Below are 16,391 nucleotides of genomic sequence, written 5' to 3' on the forward strand. Positions count from 1 at the left end.
GAGGAGCCATTTATATAGAGTTAGATTTAAACAAACATACAAAATGACCCATTTGTGACACATTTAAAGCAGCATTAAAAAATAAGAGAGAACTATGTTAAAAACAGAAAAGTAGCATCGGTCGTTTTTTTCCTTATTTTCCAAATCTCTTCAGGAACTATTGTACTGCTTTTATAATTGAAGCCAAGAGAAAGCGTCCCCATGCAGGGTTAGTGACTGACTTTACTCCAAAGACCAAAGTCAGACACTGCTGAGCTTCACTTCTCTTCAGGAGGGCCGCCTTCAGCCTTCACATTAAGGCCAAACCCACGCACGCGCTCCCTCTGGCTGGGCCCTTGCCCGGCACCCTGGGGGCCCAGGGGCCTCCTCCTGTGCTCATCTCCAACGCCGTGCAGCCCTAGAGCTCTGGTTAAAGTACACCCAGGTCACTGGCTTATTAGCAGAGAGACAGGGCTTCTAAGAAAGCCAACCTACAAGCCCAGAACCACCTCTGCAGACGTGGATGACTGACCGGAGGGGACCAGTGAGGAGAAGTTTTCCTGGCCCCAGCCGACTACCACCCCTGCTGGTCTTTCTGGCCACTCCATACCAGGGACTGCGACTGGCTCCCCGCTGGCCGGCTCCTGTCAACAGTGCTGCTGCCAGAGGGCTGTGCCCGGTGGGACTCAGGCTACATGCAGATGTCACATGTGTGCTCCGTCGTGTTTGTGTCTATGGGACCCCGTGGACTGCAGCCCACCAGGCTCCTCTGTCCATGGGATATCCCAGGCAAGAATACTGGAGCAGGTTGCCATTTCCTCCTCCAGGGGATCTTCCCAAATTAGAAACTGCTAAAATTCACTAGCAATGTTATCATATCAGTATTCTTACTAGGCAGACAGGAACTGACACGCTCACCTGCCTGCTGGGGCCACTCACCTGTGACACACGTTACGAGCACAACCCTCAGAACCCCTCCCCCTCCCACCTTACAGATGCTCAGAGGCTGGCATCCAGCCCAAGCCTCGCAGCCCACACGGAACCTGCTGGCAGGAACCCGAGGTTCACGTGTCTCTGCCCGTGCTGCTGCGAGAGCCCCCTGGAGCCTCCGCGCTCCCCAGCACGCCCCCCCGCCTCTTGCAGACCTCTGCCCAGCCAGCTGCTCCGTCCCCGACCACTGGGCAGCGACGCCAGACACCGTGTGTGCCTCTCCCCAGAGAACGCTGTGTGGCACACCTGATGGAGAGCGTTGCCAACCACCATGCACGTCCCCGGGACCCAGGGGGGCCCTGGGTGAGCCTGAGCCCGCTCCCGGCAGACCATGGACGTGACCACGCGGGCACCTGTCACCGCCAGGCGCCTGTGCGCTGCTGGCCGCACGAGAGCCAAGTCTCCCCACACGCCCGGGTGTCAGCACTTCTCAAAGTCCACTGTAATTAAAGCTGCTTAATTTCACGGTATCCAGTATTTGTGTATACATCAAAGTCAAGTGTGACCTATGATACCAGAAGAATAAAAACATAACTTTTAACTATCAAATGTTTACTTTTCATTCAATCGGCAAAAGGTCTCGACATGTGCAGAGCAGGCAGTAAATCGTTTATTCCAGTTCTGCCCGGCATGACTGAGACATGTCCATCTCTCGAGTCTCAGGATCGGGCCTGGGGTTTTGGCTCAAGACACCAGCAAAAGCACATGCCAACCTCCCAAGGCCCCCCCAAGACGACCAGGAAAACATTTTACTTTTAGAAAAGGGGGACAACACAACAATGCTGAAAACTAGTAAAAACAGACAGGCAGGCAGGCAGGGAGCACAAAACACAGAACTCACTGGCCCCGAAGCTTTAAGTCCACACTGAAGACCAGAAAGCAGACGCGAGTCATCGTCTGGCTCCTTCGGCCAACCCCGGCGGAGCAGGCTCTGACCCCAGCTACACAGAGCGCCAGACAGAGAAAAGCAGGCCCTCGTCTCGTGGAGCTGGGTCAGGGGCCGTGGAGGAGGAAGCCAAGCAAGCAACTAAACCAACCTGAAGCACAGCACACCCTGCAGAGATTCCAGACGGTGGCCATGGTCAACGTCACGGCTACTCCACGGTGTGGGGTCAGGGGCAGCCTCCCAATGAGCTGGTGCGAGAGCTAGGACAGAGGGCAAGACGCAGCCAGACGTTCAAAGATCAGGGCAGCCCTGGAGGCCAGAGGAACCTGGCACCGCCTGGAGCACAGAGAGCCTGGGGCCGACACGCCAGCAGCGAGGGCCGGCCACCCCGGGCTGACCCCACCTCAGAGCAGACGGACGTCAGGCCTGGAGACCCCCCATGAAAGCACGGGAGCTGGGCCCCAAGAAACCGAGCTCTTCAGGGAACAGGCTTCAAGCCCCAAAAGGTGGCCCACAGACTTGCCCCAAGACTCTCCTCTCCACCCAGGGGCCACGGGTCCCAGAGAGCCCGCCGAAGGCACAGCAGCCCCTCCGGCCTGCAGCTGGCCGGAAAGGGAACATTCCAGGGGAGTGGGAGGGCTCAGACACCCTCATGCCGCATCCTCAGGGACCGCAGCCCAAGACCACGGCAGAGCAAACCGAGAGGCAGAGACCAGGGTGCCGAAGGTCACCAGGACGGCAACCCAGTGCAGGAGTGGACGCCGGCTGGGGCCAGGAAAACTCGCTCCCGTGCCTCATGCTATGGAAAACCTAGCTAAGAATGTGGCCATAAACACGGGGCGAAAGGAGGGTGAGGAGTCACAGGGAGCACAGGGGAGCCACTGCAGCAACGGCCTGGGAAGGGCCAGTTTAAGGAGGGCGGACAGAGAGGGGAAAGAGAGAAGGCAGGCTGTCCACGAGGAGAAGGTGCAAGACTCCCGCCAACGGGAAGATGAAACCAACAAGCACCCAGCCCCGAAAGTCAAGGCAGAGCCTGGTCTGCGGATGGCAGGGCGGCTGCAAGAAGGCCTGAGGCGGGCCCCTGCCGCAGAAAGGACCAGGTAAGGACGGGAGACAGGCTCGGACAGGCGGGCATCCAGAAGCAACCAGCGTCCCTGCGCGGAGCTCTGTCCTGCCTCAGATCTCTGACAACACCGAGAGACGGTGGGCAGCACACTGAGGACACGACGCTGGCCCCCGACATGCTTTGGGGAGCACGTGCCCACAAGCTCTCCTGTACACCAGACTGGTAGGCCCCAGCCCGTGGAGCGGCCAGGGGCTGTGGGCCAGGGGGAGCGAGGGCTCAGAGCCCAACCAGCGCCAGTGCTCACACGCAGGGTAGCCCCACAAAGACGCCCGCCAGAACGTGGAAAGCTGGTGGCGTGCAGGGACAGCCTGGTGCCCAGCACGACGTCTGCACAAGTGCAGAATCGAGGCTGAGCGACTGCAGACTGCGGGGTCGGGGCAGGACCCCCGCCACTCTGGGCCTGTTTACCCCGGAAAACACGGGGCTGCTGACGGCACCCCCAATGCGGCATCATCATGAAGATTCAACAAGTCCACAGTGTTCAGAACGGGGCCTGGCACTCAGGAGGAGCTCAATAAACGAAGGCAGTGATCACAGTGACGCAACAAGACACCAACGCCTAATGCGCAGTGACAGACAATGGCGCCCATGTCAGGAGCTGGGGACAGACTGAGGGCCGTGTCGTGGGCCCCGCAGATGGGCGCCTTACACAACTCTGGGCGTGGCAAGCCCAGCACCTGCTCCCCGCACATCTGGGAGACAGTGAGGGCCTCATCTGGGCGTGCGAACTACCAACTCTCAGTGTCCGCACGGTGGAGACAGAACAAGGGAACACGGTCCTCTTCCCATAAGGGCAGTCATCCCACGATGAGGCCCCACGTGCCCTCATCTGAGCCCATCACCCGCAAAGACTCCACCTCTTACCACCACCACACCGCATGCCCCAGGGCTTCAACACATGACTGGCGGGAGGCAACTCCCCAGCACGGGCTCACAGCTCTATGTGGCAGCAAGCAAACGCAAGTGATTTTATTAAAACTTTTTACTCTAGGGCTTTCCTGGTGGCTCAGTGGTAAAGAATCCACCTGCCCACACAGGGGACACGGGTTTGACCCCTGACCAGTGAAGATCCTACGTGCCCACGCCTCGAGCAATGAATCCCACGCACCACAACCACGAAGCCAGCGCTCTAGAACCCGTGTTCCAGAACAAGAGAAGCCGCGACAAGCATCGCAACTAGAGAGGAGCCCTGCCAGCCACAACTAGAGAAAAACCTCACGTAGCAACGAAGACCGAGCAAAAAAAATTAAAAAAAAAAAAACCTTTACTCCAACTTTTCTTTACACTTAGCCACATAAGGTTTTCATCATCTTTTTCATATTCTTTGTCTCCACAAGAGCTCTTAGAAACTATTATTCTATTTGATAGTGAATCCTACTTTCGCTTTCAAGCAAAATTAATAATTCAGTAAATTGTATTTAAGGAACACTGAAGTACGTTTGCTGATAATGCCATGTGTCCATCCAAACGGGACTTAGAGAGATGTCCACAAAGGCAGTCAACTGAGGGCCGGTGGATATTTCCCGGGGGTAGGCTTGAGTGATTTTAAGCTTTTTACTTTTTACCAAAACACACACACAAATCTGTTTTATAAAACCAATACCGTTATTTAAGTCAGCCTACAGCACGCTCAGATTCAGTGGCTTGAGCCTCATGCCCTCTCCTCCTCCTGGAGAGGTGGGGGCTCGGGAGGCCCACGATGATTAATAAATACCACAACACGCACTGAGGACCACTGCCATCCCTGCAGCAAAGGCCCAGCTGCCCTGTCCAGCTGCCCCGGGGACGGAGTCATCTTCCCCAGCCCCGCCCTCTACTTACTTCCCACGGGCTTACTCTAAAACCCATCTTGAGAGGCCAATTCTGCAAGCTCTCTTTCACTCCAGGCCTTAACCTGTGACAATACTCACAGGTCCCCGGTCTCTGGAATTTGGACTCAGCTCTGTATTCTTATCTCTAACCTTCACCTTGCACTGAGGTTTGTACGTCGGTCCCTCATGAGTCAGTCTTTGACAGAGACACCTACTCTTCAGACAGATTCATCATCCACTTTTTTCCAAGAGATAACTTGTAACAATACTTCAGAATCCCTTTGCATTTCACAAGCCAGGCAAAGTATCCTCTTTCCTATATTTCAGTCATTTCCAGAGTTATACCTCAAGTTTTTAACCTGTCTGCTTAAATTCAGAGGAGATGCCAATAACAGAATACTCTCTGTGCGCTGCACCAAGGCTCCCCTGACCGTTCACCATGTTCCTTCCTCTTGGCCTTCCCGAGGGCACCAACCCCTCCCCAGCGGGCAGTGGGGAAGCGGGGTTTCTTGTCCAGCAGGCCTAGGCTGAGGCGCCTGTTCTTTGGCTTTCTAGCTGCACCCTGGGCAAGACGCGTCATCTACCAAAACTTAACCTGCTCTCCACAGTGAGCTCCTACCCAAGGACCTGGGAGGAAGCAGGACAGTGAGAGCAGCCTCAACACCGAAGCGGCCGGAGGCACACGCTCGCCAGCCCTGCTTTTCCATCTTTCGGTTGTCTTCCAGAAGAACCGAAGTCAACAGCTCCTCAAACCCTTCACTGTTCATAAACCCCAAGCTCTAAGAACAATCCCAATGGCAGGAGTCCTGCGGCCTTCCCCAGGCAGTTCTAGAATGCCTGGGGGAAGGGGAACTCCTCGGACCTCAGAGGCCGGAAGGGCCCCCCCCAGGTCCCCCAGCTCTGTCACTGGTCATCAGACCTTCAAAGTCCTGAGGGGTGGAGGGCCTGGGTCCCCGTCCCCTGGTCTGCCCTCTCCAGGAAAGCGAAACAGCAGATGACCCTCAACAGACATACCGCAACCAGGTCTGCAGAGCTGCGAGCTCCAGCCCAGTCTCTGGCCATCTCCCCAGGGTCAGCGCCAGACTGACAGTCCCACGGGCAGCACCTCTGGCCAGATCACATCGGCCTGGGCAGGCTGTACTTTTCTGTCTACACAACAGGAGAAGGCTTACAGGGAGAAACCTGTGGGGCGGGCGGGGGGAGGTGGGGTGGCGAGACCACCCGGCGGAAGAGACTGGGATGTGGGAGACCACCGCCCACCTGCTGGAGCAGACCCCCCGGCCGTCGGGGTCCTCTGCCAGGAACCCGGTTTATGCTTCCTGCGCTCCGCAGACAGCAGCCCTGGGAAAGAAATTCCTCTATAAACTCAGAGACACCGTTTCCGGGGCTTCCCGGTGGTACCTTGGTGAGCAGCATGGCCTCTGTTGGTGTCATGGTGTGATTTAGGCAGCAGTTACTGAATCAAGCACCATGTTTTGAGTAAAGAATCTGAAGTTACTGCAGTTCAGTGCTGTCCAACGTAAAGCTATTTAAATGTTAAGTAAATTCAAGTACGATGAAAACCCAGCGCCTCAGCCCTGTGTCAGTGGGTCAGTGGCCCGCACGCTGGGCAGCACTGAACCAGGCCCCGTCCTCACGAACGTCCTGTGGGCGGCGCGGCCCCAGTTCTGACCCACCCGGACCCTCACCCCGCTTTCTTGCACAACACACAGCTGCTGTTCAGTCTCAAGTCGTGACACGACCCAGAGCACATGCTGAAGGCTGCAAGGAGCTCAGAGAAACAGCATAACACCCGCCCCTTCTACTCAAGACAAAACCAAACTCCCAAAGGCTTCTAAGCAAGTTACACAGGGCAGCCCCCACACACCTGGTAAATACACAGAGGACCCTGGAAGCTCTGGAAAAACAGGACACTTAAACCTAGAGGACACAAGACTCAGGCACTGTTTAAATTTTTAAAAGCAGAAAAGTTTGTTGCGATCAAAGGGAGAAAGCATTTTCCGGCCTGGGGGGGCTGCCCCGGCTGTCCCCGTGGCCCGCCCTGTGCCCTGCAGCCGTCTCTCCAACACAAAGGCTCCGGCCTGAGAGGGAATGCTGCCACTACCCAGTTGGCCGGCTGGCAACAAGAACCACCTAACTTTTGGTTTCGATTTCTCTAGAGAAGAGGGAGGAACGAAACCAGTGGCCTTCCTAACTCCTCCATGTGACAGCTCACCCGCTCGCCTTTTATGTGACAGGCCCAGCGAGGGGCCGGGCCCCCCGCTACAGCGGGAAACACACTGGGAAAACACAGAGGCTCAGAAGTCAGGACCCTCAAAGAAGCCAGTCACGTCCAGACAGGAAAACCAGGCTACCCAAGACGGGGCTAACCCAGTGAGCTCAAGGCCTTGCCCATGCTTCCCCACGCAGCCACCACCACCAGGCAAATGTTTTGATTTTTCATTTCCTTTTAACTTCTCCACCCTAGCCATTCCTTCTGATTCCCAGGATTCCAGAAATGTTAAGATCTGAAATGCCTTTCAAGGGCTTCCCAGATGGTTCCAGTGGAAAAGAACCTGCCTGCCAATGCAGGAAACATGAGAGACACAAGGTTCAATTCCTGCATGGGAAAGACCCCCTGGAGGAGGGCATAGCAACCCACTCCAGTATTCTTGCCTGGAGAATCCCCACGGACAGAGGAGCCTGGCGGGCTACAGTCCACGGGGTTATAAAGAGCCAGACACAACTGACAGCGTCCGAGCAAGCCAGCGAGTAATGTCAGTGCGATGGTGTTTCTAGCAAAATCCCTTCCAAACGTTAAAAGATAGAAACTACCTACAATCCACCTGTTATCACTTAGGAAGTTCACTCTGATCTCCAACCACACAGAGCTGAAATGGCTATGCACAGCAGCTGACTTGGGAGTTAAAAGGAGCACAAACCCACAAGAAAAGGGCATGGTGCTGATAATTGAAGCCACTCCCCGCCAAGGGGAACCTCCGCGCAGTCCACCTGTGAGTGCAGAGCCACCTCAGGCCGGCATGGGCCCAGCCTCCGCCGCCCCTCCCCACAGCAAAGGGAAGCCGGACCTCGGAAGCCCAGGGCACATGGGACCCGGTTGCAGGATACCCACTGGGCACCAAGCTTTCTGCCTCCTAGTGTTAGGCATTAATTTAATAATAAGTAAGAGAGATCAGTTAAAAACTAAATGGAGGTGCCTTTCTAACACCGAATAGAATTTTTGTTGAACATTCTGGTTTTCACATCCTGGATTGCAAAGTGTAAACCTGACTTCCACAACTTTTCAGGAAGGGAGGCAGATACACTGTGATAGATTTTACTTCATTCTGCACTTAAATAACCTCAGTTAGCAATCAAATCTTCAAAAATTCTAAGAAAAACAGTGGAAGTTATTTTTAGCATTTGGTTTATTTCAACTCTGCAGACTTGCCACACCTGCCAGACTCTCTTCCTTTCTTTCTCTCATTCACTTGCTCACTCGCCCACCAGACACACACCAGTGGCTAGACTGTGCCTGGCACTGGGAATGCAGGGTAGGACACAGCCCACTCTCTCCCGAAAGGACACAGGAGAGTCGGCGCCAGTTCTCAAGAGCAGCAATAACTCCACAGGAAAGGGGAGAGCCCTGAGGCGGGGCTTCTGAGCAAGGCACCAGTCCCGGAACCTGGGCTGGGTCTTCTGAAAGCACAGAGGGACCGTGGGGTAATCCAGGGGTGACCAGGCAAGTCATCGGCCACCCTTCCCCGGCGCAGGAAGGGCACCTTCGCTAAGCGAGCCAAGGCAGGACACCTCACACACAGGACTTCTCAATCTCTGAGATTTTTGTATGTCCACAGCATTCACATAAACTCTGCTCAGATAACATATTTTAAGAACAGTCCACATGAGAGAGACACAGACAGGCACTCAGAGCTATGGTCGTGCTGGCTGTCCGAGTTCACTGGTGACAACCAGACCAGAAGACAATCTGCCAGTCATAGTTGACGGGCTAGTGTCCAATCAAAGGAGAGCAGTGTTGGAAAAGAAAAGTGCAGCCCGAGTTCCTAGGCAGACAGGTCTATCTACAAGAGAACACCTCCCCACCCCTACCCCGGAAGATCCAGAACCTGCAGCCCTGAGGAAATGCGCGTGGCTCCTGGGACCACGCTGTATTACTGCGAGCCCTTAACACAGTCCCCTGGTGGGCCTGACCCAACTCCACAAGTCCTTAAAGCAGAAGGCTTCCTGCAGCTGGCAGAGGCTGCCAAAGATTCAAAGCCTGGCAGGTCTGAAGACAGAAGGACCAGGAACAAAAGACACTGGTGGCTTCAAGGAGCTGAAGAGGCCCCAGCTGGCGGCCAGCAAGAAATCAGGGACCTCAGTCCTGCAACCATGAGGGACAATCACGCCGTAACAGGAGTGAGCTCGTAGAGGGCTCCTGAGCCCCAGTGGAGGATGCAGTAGGCAACCCGGGACTTCAGCCCAGCAAGGGCCCGAGTGGAGGAGCCAGCCCCCAGCCCGACCTCCGACCCACAGAGCCTGTGAGACAGTCAGCAAGAGCAGCTCGGCAGCCCGGAGCCCGTGAACGCTTGTCACACAGCAGCAGTGCACCAGGCGTGGCCCTGAAATCTCAGCGTAAGGCGCTGCGCTTGCGGTGCACTGTGGGCGGGTGTCCGGGGCACCTGCCCCGGTTATGCAGCCCGCCCGCCTCCCCTTCCTCTGCTGCCAGACCCCCTCGGCAGCCTTAGGAGCGGAGGAACCCTGACGGGCCAGCTGGAGCCTTCTAGACAGGCCGGCAACTGTTCCCAGCAGGCACTGTGGCTTCCAACGACCCGGGGGCTCCCAGGGCTGGGTCAGTCAGCCCTCCTCCCGCACCCCGTAAACTCACGTTCTGGCTGCGTCATCAAAATCAGGTTTGTGAACTCGAAAACACAGGTTGGTGTCTGCCTGTTTATGACAACCCTCTTTTACTCCACAACCAAAAAAGCCAAAGCTTAAACAAAAATCACCTTAACAACAGCAGTTTTCAAGGATGACTGCTACCTCTCCTTTCATTCATATGAGCCCACTTAAAACGGGGACCAAAATCACAAATTAAATGGCAAACAAAAGAAAAGTCTGACACTTTACTTTGACAAACAATCTTCAATTAGGAAATTTTTTTAATTTCATGACACTGAAGACTTCCTTTTAGGAGCGCACGTCCCCACCACGGGCCATGTCTCAGCGGCCCGGCCTTGGCGAGGCTTTTCCATCCCACCCTGCCCTCCACACAGGAGCAATCGGGAAGCCTTTTTACAAAACCATCTGAGGGACCCCGTTTCAAAGGCCCCCTCGCCAGCCAGTGTAACAAGCTGCCCCTCCACTGCCAGGGCTCTGTCTTGCCCCTTCCCCGCTCCTCCTTGGCAGCCCCTTCCCTGAGGGTCAGCCCGTCCTTGTTTACCAGTGACCAAGCGCCACCTCCCTGAGCATCAGAGCCAGCACCCTGAGCGAGATTTCCAATTTCACTCTGCAGAGAGACCAGCCATGGTGCAAGGGGCAGGAAGAGCCATGTGACTGGCACACAGGTGAGTGCCTGCGTGGCAGTGGATTTCATGCATGGCCCGGGCAGTAGCAAACGCATGCCCAGTGTGCATCACCCTTGCTGCCCTCCACAACCAAGGGCCTCTAGGGAATGAACACTGAAAAAAACCAGGCCCAGGTGTGCCACCTTTCGAGGCAGATCTCCAAATACCATTCCTGGGAATCCCAGCACGCTCAGAGGACGACATCAGGACGAGACAAAGGCGGGAGAGCGGAGACAGCCCCAGGCCCACGGCAGTCGTGCTGGGCCTTCCCCTGTGCCCTCCCACCAGTGCCGAGGACGCACCAGGGGAGGCCGCTTGCTGGACCACAGGCTGGGCCAGAGGGAGGGGCAAGGTTGTGACCTCCTCCAGGAGCTGACTCAGGAGAGCGGGGAGAAGGGAACAGGCCTGGGGCAGAAGGAACCGGGCCAGGCCCAGCGGGAGCGGCTGGACACGCCTATGAATGGCACCTGTGGGTGTCTCGGACACTCAGGCTGAGCAGATTCTCTTTGGGGGAACAGAAGACCTTTAAAAATGAAACGTCCAGGGACCTGCGGGGAGGCTGCTGGGTGACCCCGCACACGCAGGCAGGCCAGAGGGGGCAAACTCGGAGCCCGAGCCTGGGCAGGACCTGATGGCAGGCCTCGCCAGCCCTCTTCTCTCATCCCAGGACCTCCTTCCCAGGGGCCCACAGGGCACCAGGCGGGATGTGAGAGCGGAACTGGGGCCCATACCTCGACTTGCTATGCAGGACTTTTCTTTACCTTGAAACTGAGGTTTCTGAAGCTGCTGAGGCTGACCCGGGCAAAGTAACAAAGCTCAGCGGGGTCAGGAGGCGAGGGCCAGTGAAGCAGGGCAGGCAGAGGCCAGGTCACAGGGGCCCTGAGCCCGTCCGCCACCTGCCTGCATCCCCAGGTCAGCAGCCCAGGCAGAGCACCCCTCCCACTGCCCACACGGTTCCCCAAAGACTGAGATTCAACCAAAGAAACAGACTAAGAACTAGAGGCAATGCCAGCTGCAAGAGAAACATTTGACCTTCTCCACACTGAAGTTCTCACCCTCATTCCCATCTGCTTTCACATGCTGTTTCTTCATCTTCCTAGAGGAGGAAGACAGGCTGGCCATCTCTCAAGGCAGCCATCAGGCTGAATTCCCAAGGGCAAAAAGCTCCCCAAGAAAGAAGGGTGGTGCCGGCTGCTACAGGGGCTGCCAGGCAGAGGCCCAATGGGGTTCAGTGGAGGCCACTCAAACTCCCGCCACACCAGCAAGTGCGAACCCTTTCTGGAGGGCTGCAGACACCATCCTTCCAGAAATGCTGTCCGGAGACAAGGGCTGAGCAACTTCTCGTCAACAAGAGTCTCGTCTGCTGGGAGGACTAGCGGCTCTCTGACCTCAGTTCCTTTCCTTTCTAAGCCACAAGGGAGAGACCTTCTGGTGGCCTTCCTCATCACTCCAGAGAAGCTGGTGGCCAGGAGCAAGCTCCAGACACAGTTCTTTCTCCACACCAAAAGGTGAGTTCCCAGAAGCCCAGCAGACCGGCGGACATGACTGACCATCAGGGAGGCATCCCTCCTCCCCCCACAGGCGAACCCCCCAGCTGGACCACTGCTGGGGTGCACTCCGCCTCCTCTCTGCCCTTCTAAAGCGGCAGTCCGCTAGGATTCAGAGCAGGGAACCAGGTGCTGGACACTCGCCCTTCCAGGCACAGGGTAGGCAATCCAAGCAGTCTCCTCCTCTAGGCAGGGATGGAAGAGAGTGGACAGACCCAGGGCCACCCACAGAGTCCGGCAAGGAAAGGGGAAAAATACAAAGAGGGAAAAAACCCACCTATTTAACGGGCTGAAAGGCAGAACACCTGGCGGCTTGGGAGCCCACTCTTCAGCCCTGCACCATGCGGAGCTGCGTTCTAACGGGCTGGTGAGGGTGGAGGAGGCAGGCCCCCGGGAGCGGAGACCCCAGGAAGAGCCTGGAGGGGCAGGCAGGGCGTCCGCTCCGCCTCTAACCTAAGGGGAGCGAGGGAGGTGTGCAGGGGGCGGGCCAAGGGGCCTGACTGAACCTCACTAGAGAGGACGACAGCCCACGAAAGGGGCCCCCGAGTCAGCATCCCAGAGCCGTGTCCCACGCCGGCCCCTCCCCCAGATGACAGCACAGCACCTGGCAGGTCGCGGGCTCCTTAAGGAAAGTGACAGCAACCCATGTGCCCAGGCTTACCAGAAACTACAGGCGAGGACACCGCTTGCAGAGCCTGAGCAGGTCCCACAAGAGCATCACACCCGGAGCTCTACAGGTGAAGACCACACGCCCTCCTGTTTTCCTAGGGCTCAGACACAGTCAATTCCAGGGGAGACAGGCTGGAAACGTACAGCCACCCCTACCACCTCTGCTCAGAAAGTTCCACAAGTAACAACTGGAGGGAGACAGGAAGAGGAGGTGGGACTCCTACTTGGGGCTGAAGTACTAGCTCAAACTGAAAGTCGATCAGTCGTGTCAGACTCTTTGCCACCCTGTGGACTACACAGTCCATGGAATTTTCCAGGCCAGAATACTGGAGGGGGTAGCCTTTCCCTTCTCCAGGGGATCTTCCCAACCCAGGGATCGAACCCAGGTCTCCTGCATTACACGCAGATTCTTTACCAGCTGGGCCACCAAGGAAACTCAAGAATACTGGAGTGGGTAACCTTTCCCTTCTCCAGAGGATCTTCCAGACCCAGGAATTGAACCGGGGTTTCCTGCACTGCAGGCAGATTCTTTACCAGCTCAAGTACCAGGGAAGCCCTAACTCAAAGACTTCAGGAATTTCTGAAAGTAACTTGCTTCCAACCCACACCAGGTGAAACAAGCTGCAGAAAGAGCAGCTATTACTGTGTATCACACATGCTTTAAAGTAGTATCAACTTAGGTTTCACAACACACTTCAAAAGAGAATAAACAGACCTACGAGATAAACTGTTACTTTTACAAATAATCCAAATACCAAGCAACTGTGGGATTTATAAAACTAATATTTTACAACCTTAACACCCTGAAAGATCTTTAGGTGACCTTTAAATCAGCTAACTGTACAAGAAAGTTTATAACTTAAATCCTAAAATGCTGATAAAAAAACCTGCCTACTGATACCTTGTTTCCAGGTGTTCAGAAAAGCGTAGGAAGGGTTAGGTGAAGTAGCACTCACACCTCAGACAGTCTCACCTGGGACAGCTCCCCCACACACACCCATCTTCCTCACAGGTCCTGGCCTCTGTAATTGCTCTAACCGTAAAAGGAACTTCTAATCCCCATTAGGCTGATGTGGAAATACTTAACATAGAGATGACACTTCCCAGAGAATAACCAATTGCTACAAACGTTTTTTACTTTTTCTGAACACTACTAACTTATTAAAAAAAAAAACAAAACTGCAGAAGACGCTATTTGGCAATTTCGGCACAAAATTAAACCACAATATTAAAGCCCCTTCACGAGAAAGTGGTTTCTAAGTTCGCTGTTGGTTAAACTGTATCGCTACCGAAAAATCTAGTCCTGTTCTAAACGGACTTTCGCGGGGGGGAGGGGGGGGGGGCGGTAAAAAAGTTAACATTTAACCAACATTTGCCTTCAACTTGATTCAAGTTCCCGACAATACTAAAAAGCCTCTGCAAGTTAACATAAAACACCCCTCTGCGTCCCACTTGACAAAAGGTCCCTAACCTGGCAGGGGTAATATTGGAAAGTCTGCGACCTCCTTTCCAGTTTGCTAAGTGGCTTCAGTCGTGTCCGACTCTGCGACCTCATGGACTGTAGCCCGCCGGGCTCCTCTGTCCATGGGGATTCTCCAGCAAAAATACTAGAGTGGGCTGCTGTTTCCTTCACCTTTCCAGTTTAGCCAGCGAGAAAAGGAAAACACCTGCTCGCGCAGAACGCAGCGGGCCCTTTCCCGCACCGTTAGTTCTAGAATCTCGACACACCGCTCGTTTATACTTTGAGTATGAAAATAAGAAACTAAAAAAGCTCCTCGCAGAGTCGGACCTCGGCCTCCGACACCCATCCTCCAAACGAGGTGGGAGTCCCGGGTGGGAACGTTCGATCGCCCGCGGCGCAGCCCCGGGAGGCCCCTAGCGGCCGAGGCCGCCCCCCTCCCCGGCGCCCGGCCGCGCGCACTCACCCCTGGATGCCCGGGCTGTAAGCGCGGCTCTTCCACGGCGTGCCGGGCCGCGGCGCCTGGGGCCCGGGGCCGCCCCCTCCGCTGAGCGCGGCCGCGCGGCTGCCGGACAGCAGGTAGTTCAGGCCGTACGTGCTGGCCTTGTTCTCGCGTTTCCGGCGGCCCGGGTGGAACTGGTGCTGCGGCGGCGGGGAGCCGGCGGGCGCGGGCCCGCGCGGCCCGGCGTGCCCATTGGGGGCGCTCGGGGGGCCGTCCGCGAAGTGGAAGAAGGCGCCGCCGCGGCCGCCGCCCGCCCGGCCGAGCGACGCGCTGCTGGAGGACGACGAGGAGCAGCCGGGGCTCTCGGTGCCCGACTCGGCGTTGGACGAGGAGGACGATGACGAGGACGAGGACGACAGCGACGGCGACTTGTGCAGGCGCCGGGCGCCCTCGGCCGCGGGCCCGAGCGCCGTCAGCAGCGCGGGGGGCAACGCGGCCGCGCCGGGCGCGGGCGGCGGCGGGGGCGGCGGGGGCGACGCGGCGGGCAGCGCGGGCCCCCCTAGGCCGCCGCCGGCGCCCGGCCCGGCAGCCCCCGTCCCCGCCGCGGCCGCCGTGTCCAGCGCCGGCGAGTTGAGGCAGAAGTAGGGCGCGAAGCCCGAGCCGCCGCCGCGGCCCACGCCCTGCGAGGTCTCCCAGATCTGCATCCACAGGGCATTGGCCGGCCCCTTCTGCTCGGGCTGGATCCAGGCCACGCGCGGATCCATCCACGCGCCCGCCCCGCGGGCCCGCGCGCCCGCCCGCCCCGCCCCCGGGCCGCGCCGCGCCGCGCACGGACGGACGGACGGACGGGCGGTCGGACGCACGGGCGGGCGGGCCTGCGCCGAGCCTCGGGCCGGCTCGCGGAGGCGGCTCCCGTCGGGGTCCCGGCTCGCGGCGGCGGTCTCTGAGGAGACGGGGAGCGCCCCGGGCAGGCGGCGGCGGCGGCGCTGCTGGGGCCTGTCAGGCTCCCTTCAGGCGGCGCGGGGGTCGCGGCGGCGTTCCACACGGGCCGGCGGCGGAGGCCATCGAAGGGGGGCGGGCCCAGGCGCCGCGCGGCCCGGGACCCGCTGGAGGGCGGCCGCCGCCGCGAGCCGGGCCCTCAGGCGAGCTCGCGCCGCTAGCTCCGCGTCCCTGCCAGCAGCAGCGGCGGAGGCGGCGGCGAAAAGACACGCTCGGCGGCGACGGGGCGCGGGTGAAGGAGGGGGCGCCGCCGCCGCCTCCGCTCCAATGAGGGGCGGGGAGGGAGCCGGGCAGGGGGCGGGGGCGGGCGAGCGGGCAGGAAGCGCGGCCTCCCGTGCCCGGGCCCGGACGCCAGTGCGCACGCGCGGCCGATTTCAAATCCTCACTAGACACCGCCGCCTGGGTTAGCGCGCCTGCGTACTGGCGTTCCCTTCCGTCTGAGGTGAGGGCGTGGGGGGAGGGAGGGAGCGAGGGGCGGGGCACCGCGTCGGAAGGATACGCGACGGGGGAGGGGCTGGATAAAGGGGCGACGGCTTCGTGGGCCTTTCTAGACCAGACTGGGGCTGCGGCGGGGGCAGAGGGGGAATCCGCTAGGCGATGCGCCGCCCTCGGTCCCGTCTGCATCCGCCGGCCCCACCTCCCTCCACCACGCTCAGGCCGAGGCGTGGAGACATGCGCGCTGGGTGTCCGACGGCCGCTCGGCCGCGCCGCGCATGCGCAGGAGCCCGAGTCAGGCGCCGCCTCGGGGGACGTTTCCGCGTCTTCGCCCTCCCCAGGCTGTACGTAGGGAGCTGACCGGCCCCTCGGCGGGGCGGTTGCTGCCCCAAGGGCAGACCAGAGATGCCCCGAAGACCCCTTCGCGTCCACCAGGGTCCCGCGGGCGGCCGGTCACGCCGCGGCACCGGTGTCGGCGCCGCCCACGTGCTCGCCGGCGTCC

The 16,391-nt window shown here is 58.3% G+C and overlaps 1 protein-coding gene across 2 annotated transcripts in view; it reads right to left on the reverse strand.

Annotated features, from left to right (window-relative positions):
- The window catches only part of TENT4A (terminal nucleotidyltransferase 4A), a 41,191-nt gene extending 25,925 nt beyond the window's left edge, over positions 1 to 15,266 (reverse strand). The window contains exon 1 of one of the 2 annotated variants that reach the window (XM_025270724.3): positions 14,480 to 15,266. In XM_025270724.3, the coding sequence (XP_025126509.3) occupies positions 14,480 to 15,219 (740 nt within the window). In that variant the 5' untranslated portion in view covers positions 15,220 to 15,266. The remainder of the gene's footprint in view (positions 1 to 14,479) is intronic. The other variant, XM_025270723.3, reaches the window with a different exon arrangement.
- Between the last annotated feature and the right edge of the window lie 1,125 nt (positions 15,267 to 16,391).

Source organism: Bubalus bubalis, chromosome 19 (genome assembly GCF_019923935.1).
Source record: "Bubalus bubalis isolate 160015118507 breed Murrah chromosome 19, NDDB_SH_1, whole genome shotgun sequence".
NCBI lineage: Eukaryota > Metazoa > Chordata > Mammalia > Artiodactyla > Bovidae > Bubalus > Bubalus bubalis.